Consider the following 15723-nt stretch of genomic DNA (forward strand, 5'->3'; position numbering starts at 1 on the left):
TCACAATAGTGGTGGAATGGTGCCCTCATTCCAATTTAGGCATCTGTGCCAGCTTGGCTAAGGCAGGGCTTGGTATTTACAAAGATCCATTTAGTGTGGGCAGCAATCTCTCTCGCTATCTCTCTCCCTCTCTATCTCTCTCTCTTGGCTCTGGCTCATACAGCATTTTGGGTTCACTGTTCCTTCAAATATGGATGCTTTCCTGTTAAATAAGGCCTTCAGTCTCTGGCTGAATTTCCTCATTGTGTTGCTGGACTAAAGCCTCTAGATGCTAATAGGTGTTTGTTAGCTGAACTCGGTCAGTTTTAGGCAGAATGTGAATTGTAATTACTTCAAAATCAGCTGACCACAATTATTAGCAATTACAATTTGCCTTTTAAATAAAGAATTTAATGCAATGCCATACTATAGGGTGTACTATGCAACTATGCCATTCTATTCTATATTATAATTTACTACACTATTCTTTGCTATACTACTCTGTGTTATGCTATATAATGCTATACTAGACAACACTATGCTATACTATACCACACACATACTATATAGTATATGCAATGCTAAATTTAGATATATTACTATACTTAACTGCACCATGCTACACTTTACCATATATGTTGTACTGTGCTGTACTACACTACATAACACACTATATAATATAATGCTATACTGCACTGCACTGTGCTGTAATGTACTTTATTATATATAGTGCAGAACTATATTTATTTATATTATGATACTATATTGTATAATGCTACACTATACACGCTATAATACTGTATTCTGTACTACACTACATAGCACTGCACCTACACACTACACTTTGCAACACTATACTGCACTCTAATATGCTCTTCTATTCTATGCATACATCGTATGATGTATTGAATATGCAACAATGTATATATTAAACAATACAATACTTTACCATGCTGTGCTGTACTGTACTATACTATGCCATACCATGCTATATATTATGACACAACACCACACTGTACTTTACTACTTTATGTACTAAACTATATACTGTTTTATGATACTGTGCTGTATGGTACACTATGTTCTACTATACCACAGTACAGTACGTATATATGTTATGTATAATACTAGCAATACCACTTTGTAAATACATTTCATTGGTTAGATATCCGCATAAACTAGTGACACGCATAAAGAGTGACTAATAATAATGATTTATGGCAAAAACATCTTGAAAGATGGAGATGAAAGGTTTCAGAAGGACAGCAGTGATATATGTAAGGCTATATTCTACTATACTATTATGCTACCGCACTACACTATACATTAGGTGTCTGTTGGAGCTAAAAAAAAATTCCCGATTTCTTAATAATCAGCCTAATAATAATCTCAGTGGCTACCGTTAAGAAGGATCTACATACCAGCACTGCACAAAACTCTTTCTGTTAGATATTATTCTACTTTCTCTGCCGTCAATGAGTAGAGCCCATTGTTGGTATTGATCTTGACCGGGTCCCCTCTGTGACCTTATTTCCTGTTTTACCGTTTTCCTGTGAGCTGATAACACAACGGCCATCAATTTTCTTCTGTTTGCTCCGTTTTCAGATGATATGGAGGCCATTCCTGTCAAGCAGTTTATCAAACATGTCTCAGAGCTCTATTCCAATAACCAGCACGGCTTCTCAGAAGATTTTGAGGTAAGATCCTCTTCCACACACACACTTCATAGACAAACTCTCTCAGACTTTTGTAAACACCGGTTAGGTCTCATGCGGTTGGGTTGGTCTCGCCGCAGTGCTTCAGCTGACAGGTTCTGGTGGCTGTCTGTGAACAGCTGGGCCGGGATCCCCGCTCGAGTGTTTGTTATTTCTGGCAGTGCGGCCCTATAGGACGAGCCAGTTGAACTAGCGCACCGTGAGAATAAATTGGGCCATCTGAGCCGTTTTTTCATGAGGGTTTTGGACTCTCTGCAGTGTGGAGCTGGAAGCCAGAAAACCACAACGACGATTTGTCGGACTAATGTGACGGCAGTTTGTACAAGAATGGCCAGTAATTAGTTATCCAGTGAGTGTCGGGCCACGACATCTGCTCGTCCTGTCAGGGCCACAGCTGACCATCAATGAACAATCTGAGATGTTTGGCCTCTGATCATTACCTGCGTAGATGTTCCATGTGATTTGACAAACGTTCAAAAACTTTTATATAGTATGTTTTTAGAATATATTTTTGTTTTTGATCCCTTAAGGTTGCCCTACTATTCAAAAGGTTGGAGAATGACATCTGTAGCCAGAACGTCTCTTAATGCGCTCTCTCTCACTCTCTGTGTGTGTGTGGTTGGTAGATTCAGCCACTATATCGAGAATATTGGGATGTGAGGAGGGGAGGTGTGTGAGGGTCCTTGAGGTTCCTCCATGGCCCCTCATTTGGCCTCTTTGTTCCATGGTTTGGTGATTGACGCATGGAAGTGGCTCAGAATGTGTGTGTGTGGGCTTGATGGACATTGGGAAGTGTTTCCAAGGGGGTTGTTTTTCCTCAATATGTTTCTTCTTGAGTTTCTAACCCTTTCTCCTCCAGTGCTCACCCGCTCTCTCTCCCCTCATTGAGCAGAGAGAGAAAGAGAGAGGACAGCCGAGCCAAACCCACTCAGGATGAAGCCTACGGGGCCTCTGGCAAGTTTGTGCAGCCCGGCCAAAAGAAATGCCACGGCTTTGGTGACGACAAGCATGGGACCCGGGGAGGAGAGGAAGGGTGTTGGCTAGGCTTGGAAAGGCACAGAGATGTAGTGTGGCCCGGATATTATGTTTTAGGGGAATTCTTGTGAGGAAGAGAGAAGAGTGATTCAAAGATGTGGATTAAGTGGGTGCATGGAGACATTTGGCATTCTAGTATTGAATGTGTAACCGAAGAATCAGATAGAACAGGATTAAAGAAAAGGCTACAAGTATATACTTTATTTGGCATGACTGGTGCTATATTTTTTCCCAAAGCCTTACTCCAACATCCACAATCCAATCAAATGCCGTTTTATCCGGTTAAATATTGAGAAGTATGTGGTATTATAGAGGTTAAGTGGGTTTTGCTTTTGATAAATGACGCAATAGGTCTGACAATGGAAGGACATTGTTCTTTAAATGTTGACTTTTGTCTGTGATGTTCTGTGAAGTCTGCAGATCTCCACTCTGGTTAGTCAGGTTAGGTGAAAGGTGAAGGTAACCAGAATCTGAACGGGTGAAGTCAACGGCCTCCGGTAGATTGTCACATAGCTTGTGATTTTAAACTATGGTATCAACACACCCTCAATATGAAATAAATGCACGTGAATACATGTCTGCTAATACGCACACAGATAATATAATGTGTCCAGTTTTTAACATATGTTGTGAATTACATTGGGCTAAAAGCAGTTTGCCATTTAAAGGGGTCGTATGACACGGCTAAGACGAATATTTTCGTTTGTTTTAGACGTAATGCAAGGTGTACACATGATTTAAGGTTACAAAACGCTGTATTTTCCACACGTGCTTGTTTGTATCTCCTCTTTGCTCCGCCTCTCGGAAACATGCAGATTTTTTACAAAGCTCATCGCTCTGAAAAGCGTGGTGTGCTATGATTGGTCAGTTAACCGGTGCGTAGTGATTGGTCGAATACTGCAAGCGTGTGAGGGAAATGTATCGCCTCTTAGCATATTTGGAATATCAGGTTCCAACGCAAATGTTCTGACAGGTACGTCCACCTTACTGGCGTATACATTTGGGGCGGTCTCAGTCGAATCATACCACGAACTGACATATATTTGTGGGGGTGTGGTTACACGAGGTGTTTCAGACTGGTCTGGGTGAGCATTCGCTTTTAAGGAAAGCATATTTTGTTCCGACACTTAAATCTTTGCAATTTTATGTATCTTCTAACACACCAAATACACAGAAAAACAAATATTAGCGCCATATGACCCCTTTAATGTACACAAAAATGTTTTTGAACTTTACACACTTTCAGTGAACGGTTGTTTAAAGAACCATCTCTTTCTTTCCTTTTTATAATGTGAAGAACTTATTTTCGTCACAAAGAACCTTTTGTGAAACAGAATGAAGGCACAAAATAAGATGTGTTAAGGTTTTAAAGGTGACTTGAATAAAAGGAAAACTATTTGGATGATTTGTAAAACGTTTGCAGCTCACAGGACCTGACATCATACTAAAAACCCAAGACATAATGATTGATGCATCATTTTGTGTCCAACTACTTTTAGGGGTTACTGTACTTTTACCTGCTTTGTGAATGTACACTAGCTGAAATGAATTTTGTCTCTTATGTGTGTTTGTTTTTCTTTAGCTCAGCAACACAAAGATTATGAGTTTGATTGTAAAGGGACACACAAACTGATAAAACTGATAGATAAAAGTATCTACCTAATGAATAAATGTTTATGTGTGTGTGTGTGTGTGTGTTTTGCAGGAAGTGCAGCGCTGCACAGCAGATATGAAGATTACATCAGAACACTCCAATCATCCTGACAATAAGCACAAAAACAGATACATCAACATCATAGCCTGTGAGTCTCTCTCTATCTCTGTGTGCACATCCACACGTGTCCTATGGCAGGCTTTCAAACTTTTTTGTCAGCCGAACCCCTTAGACCTACTTAATTTACATGAAGTACCCACTGAGAAGTACTACTCCCTTTGAGGAAGTAAATATTTCAATAATTTAATAGTGCATTTGCATGTTTAACTTCAAACACATTGATTGGTTTAAGGTTTCCAAGTATTTTACGTAACTATTGTTATTTTCTAAACATTTCTTTGCTATTTAATTTTTTTCAACGTAATGGCAACGACTTGTATGTGCACTGGTAGACATACAGTGTGCCTCACAAACCCCCTACAATTCCCTCACCCGGGAACCAGTCTAGAAACATGCTATTTTATATTATAAATATGAATCATATTAAATAATGTATTATGAACAGTTTGTTTTCTACATTTTGCCATCACAAACTAACACTGCCTGTTTTGATCTTCCTCCAGATGACCACAGTCGAGTGAAGCTCAGGCCTCTGGTTGGCAAAGACTCCAAACACAGCGATTACATTAACGCCAACTACGTAGATGTGAGCGATGTCTACATTACGTCTTCATGACGGGTCTCAGTCCCTATGATATCTTCATTGAAGCGTGATGTGTATTCCTGTCCATCTTTCACAGGGCTACAATAAACCCAAGGCGTACATCGCAGCGCAGGGTCCGCTCAAATCCACGTTCGAGGACTTCTGGAGGATGGTGTGGGAGCAAAACACCGCCGTCATTGTCATGATCACCAACCTGGTGGAGAAGGGCAGAGTGAGTTGTCATTACGAACCTCACGAATGAATTTCTTTATCAGAAAGCGTGCGTTGAACGTTCCTTTGTTTTTGTGTGTGCGACAGAGAAAATGTGACCAGTACTGGCCAACAGAAAACAATGAGGAATACGGCAATATCGTGGTGACGTTGAAGAAAACCAAAGTAATGGCCTGTTACACGCTCCGCGTCTTCACCATCAGAAACACCAAAGTAAAGAAGGTGAACACTGCTCCTCCATCTCTCCTCTTCGGGTCGTTTTATTTATTTATCATCATTAACCCCAATGTATACACGCTGAAAATAGCAGTTGCTCTGACTCATAGTTTGACCTCCTTTCCTTCACTTGTGAGCGTTGGGTTGAGTGTTAAAAGCTAGAGGAAGTTTTAAGAAGCTTATTTGAGGCCTTGGCCTTCACGGTGTTAGCGAAAGAGCGATCTGCTCTCCCGAAAAACTCTTTCGTGACACGCTGAGTCGCACAAAGGCTGCTGTGAGTGAGGAACGAGGGGCTTTTTAAAGCAGCATGAGTTCAGGTGTAGACCGTTTGATGTGCGCAAGAAAAAATGCACATTTGAATGGGAATACTGTTAGAAGGCTGACACACTTCCCCACGGTGATATTAAAGATCTGCACAGCGAGTCTGAATGTCAAGAGAGGAGCAGGTGAGGATTAAACAGGGAGTTTTGTGTTTGTTGACTTTGAGAGGCACAGAGATGGTTTGAGGTTCTGTGCGTGTGAGTATGTGTGGTCTTGCGGAAAATAGTATTTGTATCACTATAGTTTTAAAAGATGGATGTCTTCGGAAATGTCTTATTGTCCTCGTAAAGAAATGTATACAGATTTGGAACAACTTAAGAATTTCTTTTTGGTGAGCTATCCCTTTAAAAAAAAAATTATATAAATAAGTACAGATAAATCAAGTATTTAATAGTGTCATTTTTTTACCGTGATTTACAACAGTAAGATTATAATCATGATCTATAAGTGAAGCTGTTGGTACTTTGTCATTTTGAATCTTAAAGGCTAAATGTAAATGTAAAGGAACAGTTCACCCAAAAATAAACATTCTGTCATCATTTACTCATCCTTAAGTTGTTTAAACGTGTATACATTTCTCTATTCTGTTGAACACAAAAGAAGACATTTTGAAGAATGTGTGTAACCAACCAGTTTTGGGGCACCATTGACTCCCATAGTACCATTTTTCCTACTATGGTAGTCAATAGTGCCCCATAACTGTTCGGACATTCCTTCAAATATCTTTCTCTGTGTTCATCATAACAAAGACATTTATACAGATCTGGAGGAAATTATGAATTTGTATTTTTGGGTGAACTGTCCCTTTAATGTTATATACTGTAAATGTTGTCATACAAACAATCTTTTGTGTGTTGCCGCCATCTCTTTTTTTTTCAAGTTGTGTTTGATATAACAATATCAATATGACATTTTGAAGCATAATAAAGAAAATGTATGTTAAATTATTAAATATATGTAATGTTTTATTTAAAATCTTATGACAATAGGTTATCATAAGTATTAAGTGTTAAATGTTGACATGCAGTTGTAAAGGTAAATTTTTTTGTGTGTGTTTTAAGGGTCAGAAAGGCAACGCTAAAGGCCGCCAGAGTGAGAGAACAGTCCTTCAGTATCATTACACCCAGTGGCCAGATATGGGCGTCCCGGAGTACACACTCCCTGTGCTGACCTTTGTGAGGAAGTCCTCTGCCGCACAGACTCCAGAGATGGGCCCTATGCTCATACACTGCAGGTAAAACACACAAGCACAGGTACTGGATGATTTATCGGCTCGCGTTTAAAGATCAGTTTATATAAGCATGAACTGGTTCGCCATTTTGCAAATAACAGTAACCCTGGTATGCAACACATTGAACAAGTCGTGTGTTTGTTATTTGTGTTTCTCAGCGCTGGCGTGGGCAGAACAGGAACTTACATCGTCATTGACAGCATGTTACAGCAGCTGAAAGACAAGGGCTTGGTGAACGTTCTTGGTTTTCTCAAACACATACGCACTCAGCGAAACTACCTGGTCCAGACAGAAGTGAGTCGTCTGCGTGTGCCGAATCAAGTGTCTTTTGTCATTGTCGCGTTTACTGATTCGCTTGACATTTCTGCTGTCTCCGTGTTCAGGAGCAGTATATCTTCATCCACGATGCCTTGATAGAAGCCATTCTCGGTAAGGAAATGGAGGTGAGCTCCAGTCAGCTTCACAGCTACGTAAACAGCATCCTGACGCCGGGCCCTGGAGGCAAAACGCGACTGGAGAAACAGTTCAAGGTGGGTTCGATTTTACTTTGTGCGGAACGTCTGTGAAGTCATGAGAAGGAAATTGTCAGTTGCAGAGAAAAATTGAGAATATTTTTTAACATGACACACTTGAAGGTTCACGTTTTTAGCTTTAGCTCTGCAAGCTGGGAAAGAGTTCATAAAAGATTTCATCATTGAGCCTCGTTGAGCCTGAGTCTCTTTTTATGGTTCTTTTTGATCCGTGTATCGATTCACATGCATTTTTATTTGCTAGACTACGACTGGACAGAATATCTTGCTGTTGATTTTTGATTCGATATCTTCACTTTGAGATCATGTTTTTCTCTCCTGTGATGTACAGTTGGTGACCCAGTGCAATGCCAGATTCGTGGAATGTTTCAGCGCTCAGAAAGATTGCAACAAAGAGAAAAACCGCAATTCTTCCGTCGTCCCATGTGAGTAACAATCAATAAACACCCATTGAAACTATAAAGATCACTATAGCGTCCTCATCGATAGATGATAATGTTATGATTATTCCAAGCATCACTGTTGAGAAGATCCCAGTGATATTTTTTAATCCAAATCCACTCATTATAACCATAGTTTTTATTAATATACTGCAGCCTGGTTTTGGAGAAGTTCGTATCTTTTTCATATGCATTTTTAAGAAATGTGCCTGCAACAGGGCTTCAGCTAATTCGATCATTCACTAACCTGTTGTCTCATTCTGCCAACCGGTTGGCTGTTATTGTCCCTCTCAGCGGAAAGAGCCCGTGTTGGTCTCGCACCGTTGCCGGGGATGAAAGGCACTGATTACATCAATGCATCTTACATAATGGTGAGTACCCGCTAACACCAGCACCTTTCCAAACGTGCAAAATGAGATATTTACAATAAACCATCGAGCAGACGCATTTATACAGCAACGTTTGCAGCCTTCGTCATTAACATTTATCATGTTAAGTAACTATGCCAAGACTCACTCGGTTTAGATTTTCGGTGTTACCGTTATGTCAAATAAAAACTGGTGTTTCTTGATCTTTTCCCAGGGTTTCTACAGGAGTAATGAGTTTATCATTACCCAGCATCCTCTGCCTCACACCACTAAAGACTTCTGGAGGATGATCTGGGACCACAACGCTCAAATCATTGTCATGTTGCCGGACAACCAGGGCCTGGTGAGTATTCAATACCTAGGTCTTTAGAGGCATCCCGACTCTTGTGCAGAACTAGAGGAGGTCCACTGAGATGTCATTGTTTTGAGCAGTGATGAATCATTGTCAAAGGAGTCATGGATGCTCAGTACAGATGAAATGATCACTTACTGGGTTGTTGGGTCTCTGCAGGCGGAGGATGAGTTTGTTTATTGGCCGAGTCGAGAGGAAGCCATGAACTGTGAGGCGTTCACTGTCACTCTCATCAGTAAAGACAGACTCTGTCTCTCCAATGAGGAGCAGATCATCATTCATGATTTTATTTTGGAAGCCACACAGGTTTGTGTTTGACTTTTTTTATCCCCCTGAAGAAAACAGCTTGTAAATAAATCCAGTTCATTTGACAATGTTAAAAGATTGAAAGGTTTCTGTGAGGGATCGGTACGATACCACTTTTACAGTATAAAAATCTGTCTTTATAAAACCTGGAAATCCGCATTTTACATTTTAAATATAATCTTTTAAATGAAACTGAAATAAAATATATTTTTTTTAATAAAATCTATTCTGTACATACACTGTTTTGACAATTTAAGGTTTAAAGGAATCTTCTGTTTTTAAATTAATGAAAATAATTAAGAATAAATAGAATTTTAACATCCAAAAACAAATCTAAACCATAGAAATATCTTTCTGTAGCAGTAAACGCACAAAATTGGGAAAAACTAAAAAATGCAAACATACATGTTGACAGCTCCAATTGTAATTCTTAACTTTGACCCTATGACCTCATGTTTTCTTTTTCATGAATATATATTTTTTGTTTTATGATAATTTTGTCATAAAGATAATAAAGAGAGCATTAAACTTAGATTTCATAAATGATAGTATTGTTTGCTTAAAGCAACCGATGTATCTGAAGCATATGTAATAACATCTCTCTCTCTCTCTCAGGATGACTATGTTTTAGAGGTTCGTCATTTTCAGTGCCCGAAGTGGCCGAATCCTGATGCTCCCATCAGCAGCACTTTTGAACTCATAAACGTCATTAAAGAAGAGGCCATGACCAGGGATGGACCCACTATAGTACACGACGAGTGAGTACAGATCTCTCTTGATTCAAACCTATGACAGATCTTGAGAAACACTCAGCTTACGTGATCCTCAATGTGAACTGGTTTTCACAGAAGAGGTGCCATTGCTTAAATATTATCTCCTAAATAGTTTAGCAGGATGAGTGCAACCCAAATCATAATGCACATAGAAAATGATCAGAATAATTCACAATATCACAATAAAATGAAGGATATATTTGACTTATAACAATAAAAAGAGACATTTCATTTAATAGATAGCGCTCCTGATCATTGTGTAATGAAAGTTTGATATCATGCCCCAGTTTGCACCACTAAATCTTTTTCTTTAAATTGTTCTCAAATCTAAACTAAAATCCACAAAGCACTTATAAACAGGCATACTTCAGGACTAAAATGACATGTTTAACCATCGCAAACCCTGTAAATACTTATCAAAGTGTGCAAATTGTGTTCTTCCCAATCTTTCCCTCTCGATACTTTACTTCCATGGCGATCCTTCATGTTCAGCTCACTTTGGTTGAGTCTCAACTCTCGCCCGAGTGAAAACAAAAGACCTTCCATTCAAAAGCACAAAGAGTTCAGATTCCTTCTAGTCAGAGGCCGTTCTGTATATGAAACACTGGGAGTACAGAAATAGCTCCACAGGACAGACACATCTTCTCGCTCGCTCTACCAACATATCTTTAGCTGTAATGAACGCGTTGCTAATAAAGACAGCCGTGTTATTGAGACCTCTTAGGGGTGATACCATGGTAACATTAGATGCTTTGAAAAGCTCAATTAGTCCTCCTTGCTTTATCAGACACCTCATTACCATAATGAATAAACATGAAGGGGTCATTGGCGGTGGTTTTGTTGCAAAGCGATGTCTGTTGATATTAAGGGACCCTTGTTAGGGCTAATTGGATCACAGCACCTTAGGGTGTCAAACAAAGGTGTATTTGATTCCCATGGAGTTTATGGTGTTCGTCGTCCTCAGAGAAAGAAAGTGCAAGAGAAGATCCCAAATCCTTTGAATAGACAGAATAATAATAAAGTCAGCGTTCTTGATGTGAGCAGGCCTTAAGGCTCACGATAAGGATAATCCCACAGTCACACTACATTTGACTTCCATACCACGTTTATTTTAGTTTGACTCAAATTAATACGTTTAAAGCATTTCTGTTTATTGAAATCAAATAAAAAAATGGCTTAAAGATTATTGGGAAAATGTAGATGTTGCCTCAGAAATAAACTGAAATCATTTGAAAGACACTAAAGTTATAACAGTAAAACTAAACCTAAAATGAATTCATCTTACATTGCAACCAAAAATAAACAAATAAATAATAAAATGACAAAAGCACATAACAAAGTTGCTTAATATTTAACTGAAATGAACATACACATTTCTATAATCATTTTGATTCATACGCATGCAAAAATGTCGTAGACTGTAAACGCAAGCTTGTGCAAAATAATACGAAGGTCAAGTTTTGTGATGATCTGTGAATTCCTATCACGCGACAACATGTGTCCAATAGAAGATCGATACGCCACGGCGTGACCTTTTAAGTTGAGGAAATGTTCATAATAATAATATTGCACTCTTCAATTTCATACAATACAGCTTTAAAATATCGAAAACAACAGTAATAGGTCAAATACATTGGAAATCCAGGATGTGTAAATAATTGTGGAATCCATAATGTGATGCACGCTGACCTGTGCAGTGAAATGAGTTAATATTGTAACTGATGTTTGGGTTAGTTTCACCTTCGGTAAGTATAATGTGAGCGTTTGTGTGTTGGCAGGTTTGGAGCAGTGTCTGCTGGGATGCTGTGCGCTCTCACCACACTATCGCAACAGCTGGAGAGCGAAGGAGTCGTGGGGATCTACCAGGTGGCCAAGATGATCAACCTCATGAGACCTGGAGTCTTTACCGACATTGTGAGTGTCTCTGGTGTTTAAGCAGTCGGTTGCAAGAAACCCTATTATAAGGACATTAAAGGATTGTACTTAAAGTAGGCTATACACTGCGTATCACCAGGTCGGCTTATATTCTATGACAAAACATTTTTGATATATAGTGAGAAGATTCCTAAATACCTCAATATTATAGAGAGTGGGCTGTTTTTAATCTAAACATACAATGGCAACCATCGCGAGCATCCTAGTATCTGCATAGAAACACCCTGACAACAAGCCCAGTATTTAAGGAGCATCTTTTTCACAGGACCATGTTTCCTTTCTGATGTCTTTGCTGTCTCTTCTTGTGTTCCAGGAACAGTACCAGTACCTTTACAAAGCTATGCTCAGCCTGATAAGCACTAAAGAGAACGGATCCAGTCTCATGTCCCTGGACAGGAATGGCAGCATGGCCATGTCTGAAGAATCGGACCCGGCGGAGAGCATGGAGTCGCTCGTGTGAAGCCCCCCGAACAGGCACTTAATCTAACTTTGTAAAACTTCAAGGACTACGTCAGACTTTTTCTGAGGCCTTTTTGCCAGAACTCTTGGTTAAAAGAATAACCTGATTACTTTTTTACACTGATAAAAAGTTTTTGATATTTATTTTTTCGCCATTTTATGTCTTAATGTTATCCTACTGAACATTTGCACCGGCGTTTTTTGAGTTCACGACAAACGAAACGAAACACAGTTCTGTCTAGTTTGCACTATAAAAATATCAGTGTTACTGCCTACGACGCCATCTCGATCCCCCATCAGACCTTCTCACCGTAACCGGCCGTCTTTCGCATTCTCGCCCTTATTTCGACATCTCACAACACCGCTGCTCTCCGAGGCTTTCCTGAAAATCACCACGAACTCAAACGCGATCGCACCTCGAACGATGGAAGACGAGATTAAATCCAACACCACAGATGACCACTTTGTTTGTTTGTTTGTTTGTTTGCTTTGTTAACTTTACTGCATCTCAAGTAATATATCTATTCATTGCGCTTCTAAACCCATATTTTACTTTGTAAAGGTGGTATTAAAAAAGCTACTGTGAACTTTTTGTATGATTCATATTCTGCTTTTAATATATAATGAATATATCGTATATCATGATAACTTGTGCTTTTGTAAATGTTAGCCGTCACTAAGAGCAGCCGTCGCTATTTCCAACAGGATCCGCCGAGCCCATGACCTCTTCAGCACCCCCTGCTGGATTTATTTTTCCATCGCTTTATCTGCTGCAAGCTGCTACTTCTCTCGAGCACGGAAGAAGTAATGAAATGATGTGATGCATTACATATGGACTTCATTCTCTTATACGCCCGTTTAATTTTGTAATTTTATACTGCTCTTCACGGTTCTGGTTTGTTTTAGTAGTTCACAAATGAATCCGTCCCATCCCGTATATTTGAGAATAATGTAAATGAGTCTCTCGATGCCTTCTGTACAGTCTCATTTCACCTCTGCAGGTGTGTGTGTGTGTGTGTGTGTGTGTGTGTGTGTGTGTGTGTGTGTGTGTGTGTGTGTGTGTGTGTGTGTGTGTGTGTGTGTGTGTGTTATGACTGGTTTTACTGGAAAACTATCGACTCAGTCAAGGCATTTCATTACTAAACAGACTACTATTGAGTTTTTTTTATTTTACGTCAGAAACCACTAGGAATAGTTACTGTTATCTCTCACGTCATATAGCACAATGGCCTTGCTAACACGCCACTTCAAAAACAGGGGACTCGTGATTCATTACGTTTTACCAAAGACTACAACTGTCGTTCACTTCGGTCACGGAAACTGTAGGAAAGTATATTTTAATATTGGGCAACGTAGTTTTAAGAAGAATGTTTTGGTAGTGTCTGGTGAAACAGATGATAATGATGAATCCACATGCTTTTTTTGTTTAAAAGTCATTTCTTTGCGAATGAGAATGTACACGAATGCTGATTTCTTTGGATGTGAATGAAGCTTTTTTGTTTTTGATTTTAAATGGTTTGTGGACATTGAAAATGTTGTTGGTTTCTAAGAAGGAGGCCAAAAATGAAGTCACATCTCCAACATTTGGGGTTATATTCTGACTTGTATCTCGCAGGATGGAGGTGACAAGATGCATTTTGAGATATTTTGTAACCATTTTGTCCTGTGGTGTCTCTCTTTTTTGCTCTAGCAGTCACACTATACTCGTGGGTTGCATTTGCGGCATATTTGCATTTGTATGTATGAAATGTACATATATTTTGTTTCTTCATTAACCCTTTCATTTCTGAAAGCTTTGTATCCTGATTATAGTCACAAACGTCATTTTTTTTTGATATATTTTTTGTTTATTGTACTTAGTTTTCTTATTGATGGTTAATATAAAATGTCCCCAATTCATTCAGCAAGAGTCTGACATCACATTCCGATCATACTCGCGTCAATCATAAACAAAGGCAGTGATTGTGGTATTTTTTGTTGTTTTCTTAGGAATCTAATCAAAGTCAGTTTCATTGTCCAGAAGTTCAATAGACTAGCTCTTGTAAATCAAAGAATACGTTTATCCCATACAAAGCAGGTGGGTGTCACCATCATAACCTCCTTTTGTAATCTGGAAAACACAAAACGAAGGATTTCCTTTTCTTTTTTTGATTTCTTTTATTGTTGAAAGCTATATCAAAGCATTCTATTATAGTGTTATTTAATATGTAAATTGTATTGCTATACATAAATAAAATATGGGTTTTGATGTACTTTAAGTATATCTTCATGTTGTCTGTTGTGTGGTACACATTTATTTGCTTTTGAGCACATTTGTCACAGCCATGTGACTTTCTTCAAGTGCGATATGTTAAGAAATCCTGAAGCAGTGGTTCTCAAACGTTTTGACTCCAAGCCCCCCATTATATAAAAAACTCGACATACTAAATGAAAAAAAATTCCACACCATAAAATATTTTAGAGTTCGACATTAACTGGAAAAAAGCTTTATTCATTATGAAAATGACCAATTAATAAGAAACATAAGTTTTATTGTTTTTTATGTATCATATGTTAAATATTAGTTATCTTAAGGCCCTCTTGGAAGTCACCTGGGGTCCCTTTGTGGGCCATGGCCCCTCTGTCTAGATGAACCCCTATCCTACAGTATAGTATCGCCCCCTAGTGTTCATAATATGTATTATTTCTGGCAGGTGTCAGATAATAGTTTATTCATAATTGCTGTAATTATTACAATGCGTGATTTAGCTTTTCACCACTATAGATTCAAGTCAGGACAAAATGCATGTGTGTGGAACAAGGGATCCAGCTTGAAGAGGCCAAGAAGAAAAGGTTGGTTGTAAATGGGTGTGGCGGGATGTAAAAAAAGCAGAAAGAAAGAAATTCAGATAAATTTCACTTAAATGACTCGATTTCACTTTTCAAAAAAGTGTTTTTTTAAGAGAAGCCTTACATACATTTAGATATTTAATTGCTGTTGTAAAGAGATACATTCATGAAAAATTATATCATTGGTTATATGATTTAAAATATCCTACATTGATCTGCATTTTCCCCTTTTTGGGAGAGAGTTCCCTTTTAATAAACATGATTGTATAGAATACATGCATTCATACAATTGTATTATTAAAACCATCGCGATTATTATTACATTTATTTACATTTAAAGAGTTTGATTCCAAAATGAGATAACCCTAATCATTTGTGATCAAACATCACATTCTTTATTGTGCATTCAAATTAATATCAATCAAACTTTAGGTAATAATAACTCATAAATACAGATAAAAAAACACAATAAAACATGATGACAAAATAAAAACATGATTTTAAACATTATAAGAAACGAATTGATTCATCTCATTTTGGAACCCAACTCTTTTAACCTGCACACATAAAACTCTTTGCATACTGTTTTGCACTGTTTTGCCTGGCCGGGGGGGGCTGCTAGAATTTGGTAGTCTTATTTAATTAA

General features: G+C 38.5%; 1 protein-coding gene across 2 annotated transcripts in view; it reads left to right on the plus strand.

Annotated features, from left to right (window-relative positions):
• The window catches only part of ptprga (protein tyrosine phosphatase receptor type Ga), a 207960-nt gene extending 193450 nt beyond the window's left edge, over positions 1 to 14510 (plus strand). For both annotated transcript variants that reach the window (XM_079482977.1, XM_079482978.1), the window contains exons 15-29: positions 1585 to 1676; positions 4435 to 4531; positions 5007 to 5089; positions 5184 to 5318; positions 5405 to 5539; positions 6916 to 7088; positions 7244 to 7379; positions 7469 to 7615; positions 7947 to 8040; positions 8350 to 8426; positions 8638 to 8766; positions 8935 to 9081; positions 9697 to 9839; positions 11633 to 11768; positions 12103 to 14510. In XM_079482977.1, the coding sequence (XP_079339103.1) occupies positions 1585 to 1676; positions 4435 to 4531; positions 5007 to 5089; positions 5184 to 5318; positions 5405 to 5539; positions 6916 to 7088; positions 7244 to 7379; positions 7469 to 7615; positions 7947 to 8040; positions 8350 to 8426; positions 8638 to 8766; positions 8935 to 9081; positions 9697 to 9839; positions 11633 to 11768; positions 12103 to 12249 (1871 nt within the window). In that variant the 3' untranslated portion in view covers positions 12250 to 14510. The remainder of the gene's footprint in view (positions 1 to 1584; positions 1677 to 4434; positions 4532 to 5006; positions 5090 to 5183; positions 5319 to 5404; positions 5540 to 6915; positions 7089 to 7243; positions 7380 to 7468; positions 7616 to 7946; positions 8041 to 8349; positions 8427 to 8637; positions 8767 to 8934; positions 9082 to 9696; positions 9840 to 11632; positions 11769 to 12102) is intronic.
• Positions 14511 to 15723: the final 1213 nt, after the last annotated feature.

The sequence above is a fragment of the Barbatula barbatula genome, assembly GCF_947034865.1.
Source record: "Barbatula barbatula genome assembly, chromosome: 20".
NCBI classification, from domain to species: domain Eukaryota; kingdom Metazoa; phylum Chordata; class Actinopteri; order Cypriniformes; family Nemacheilidae; genus Barbatula; species Barbatula barbatula.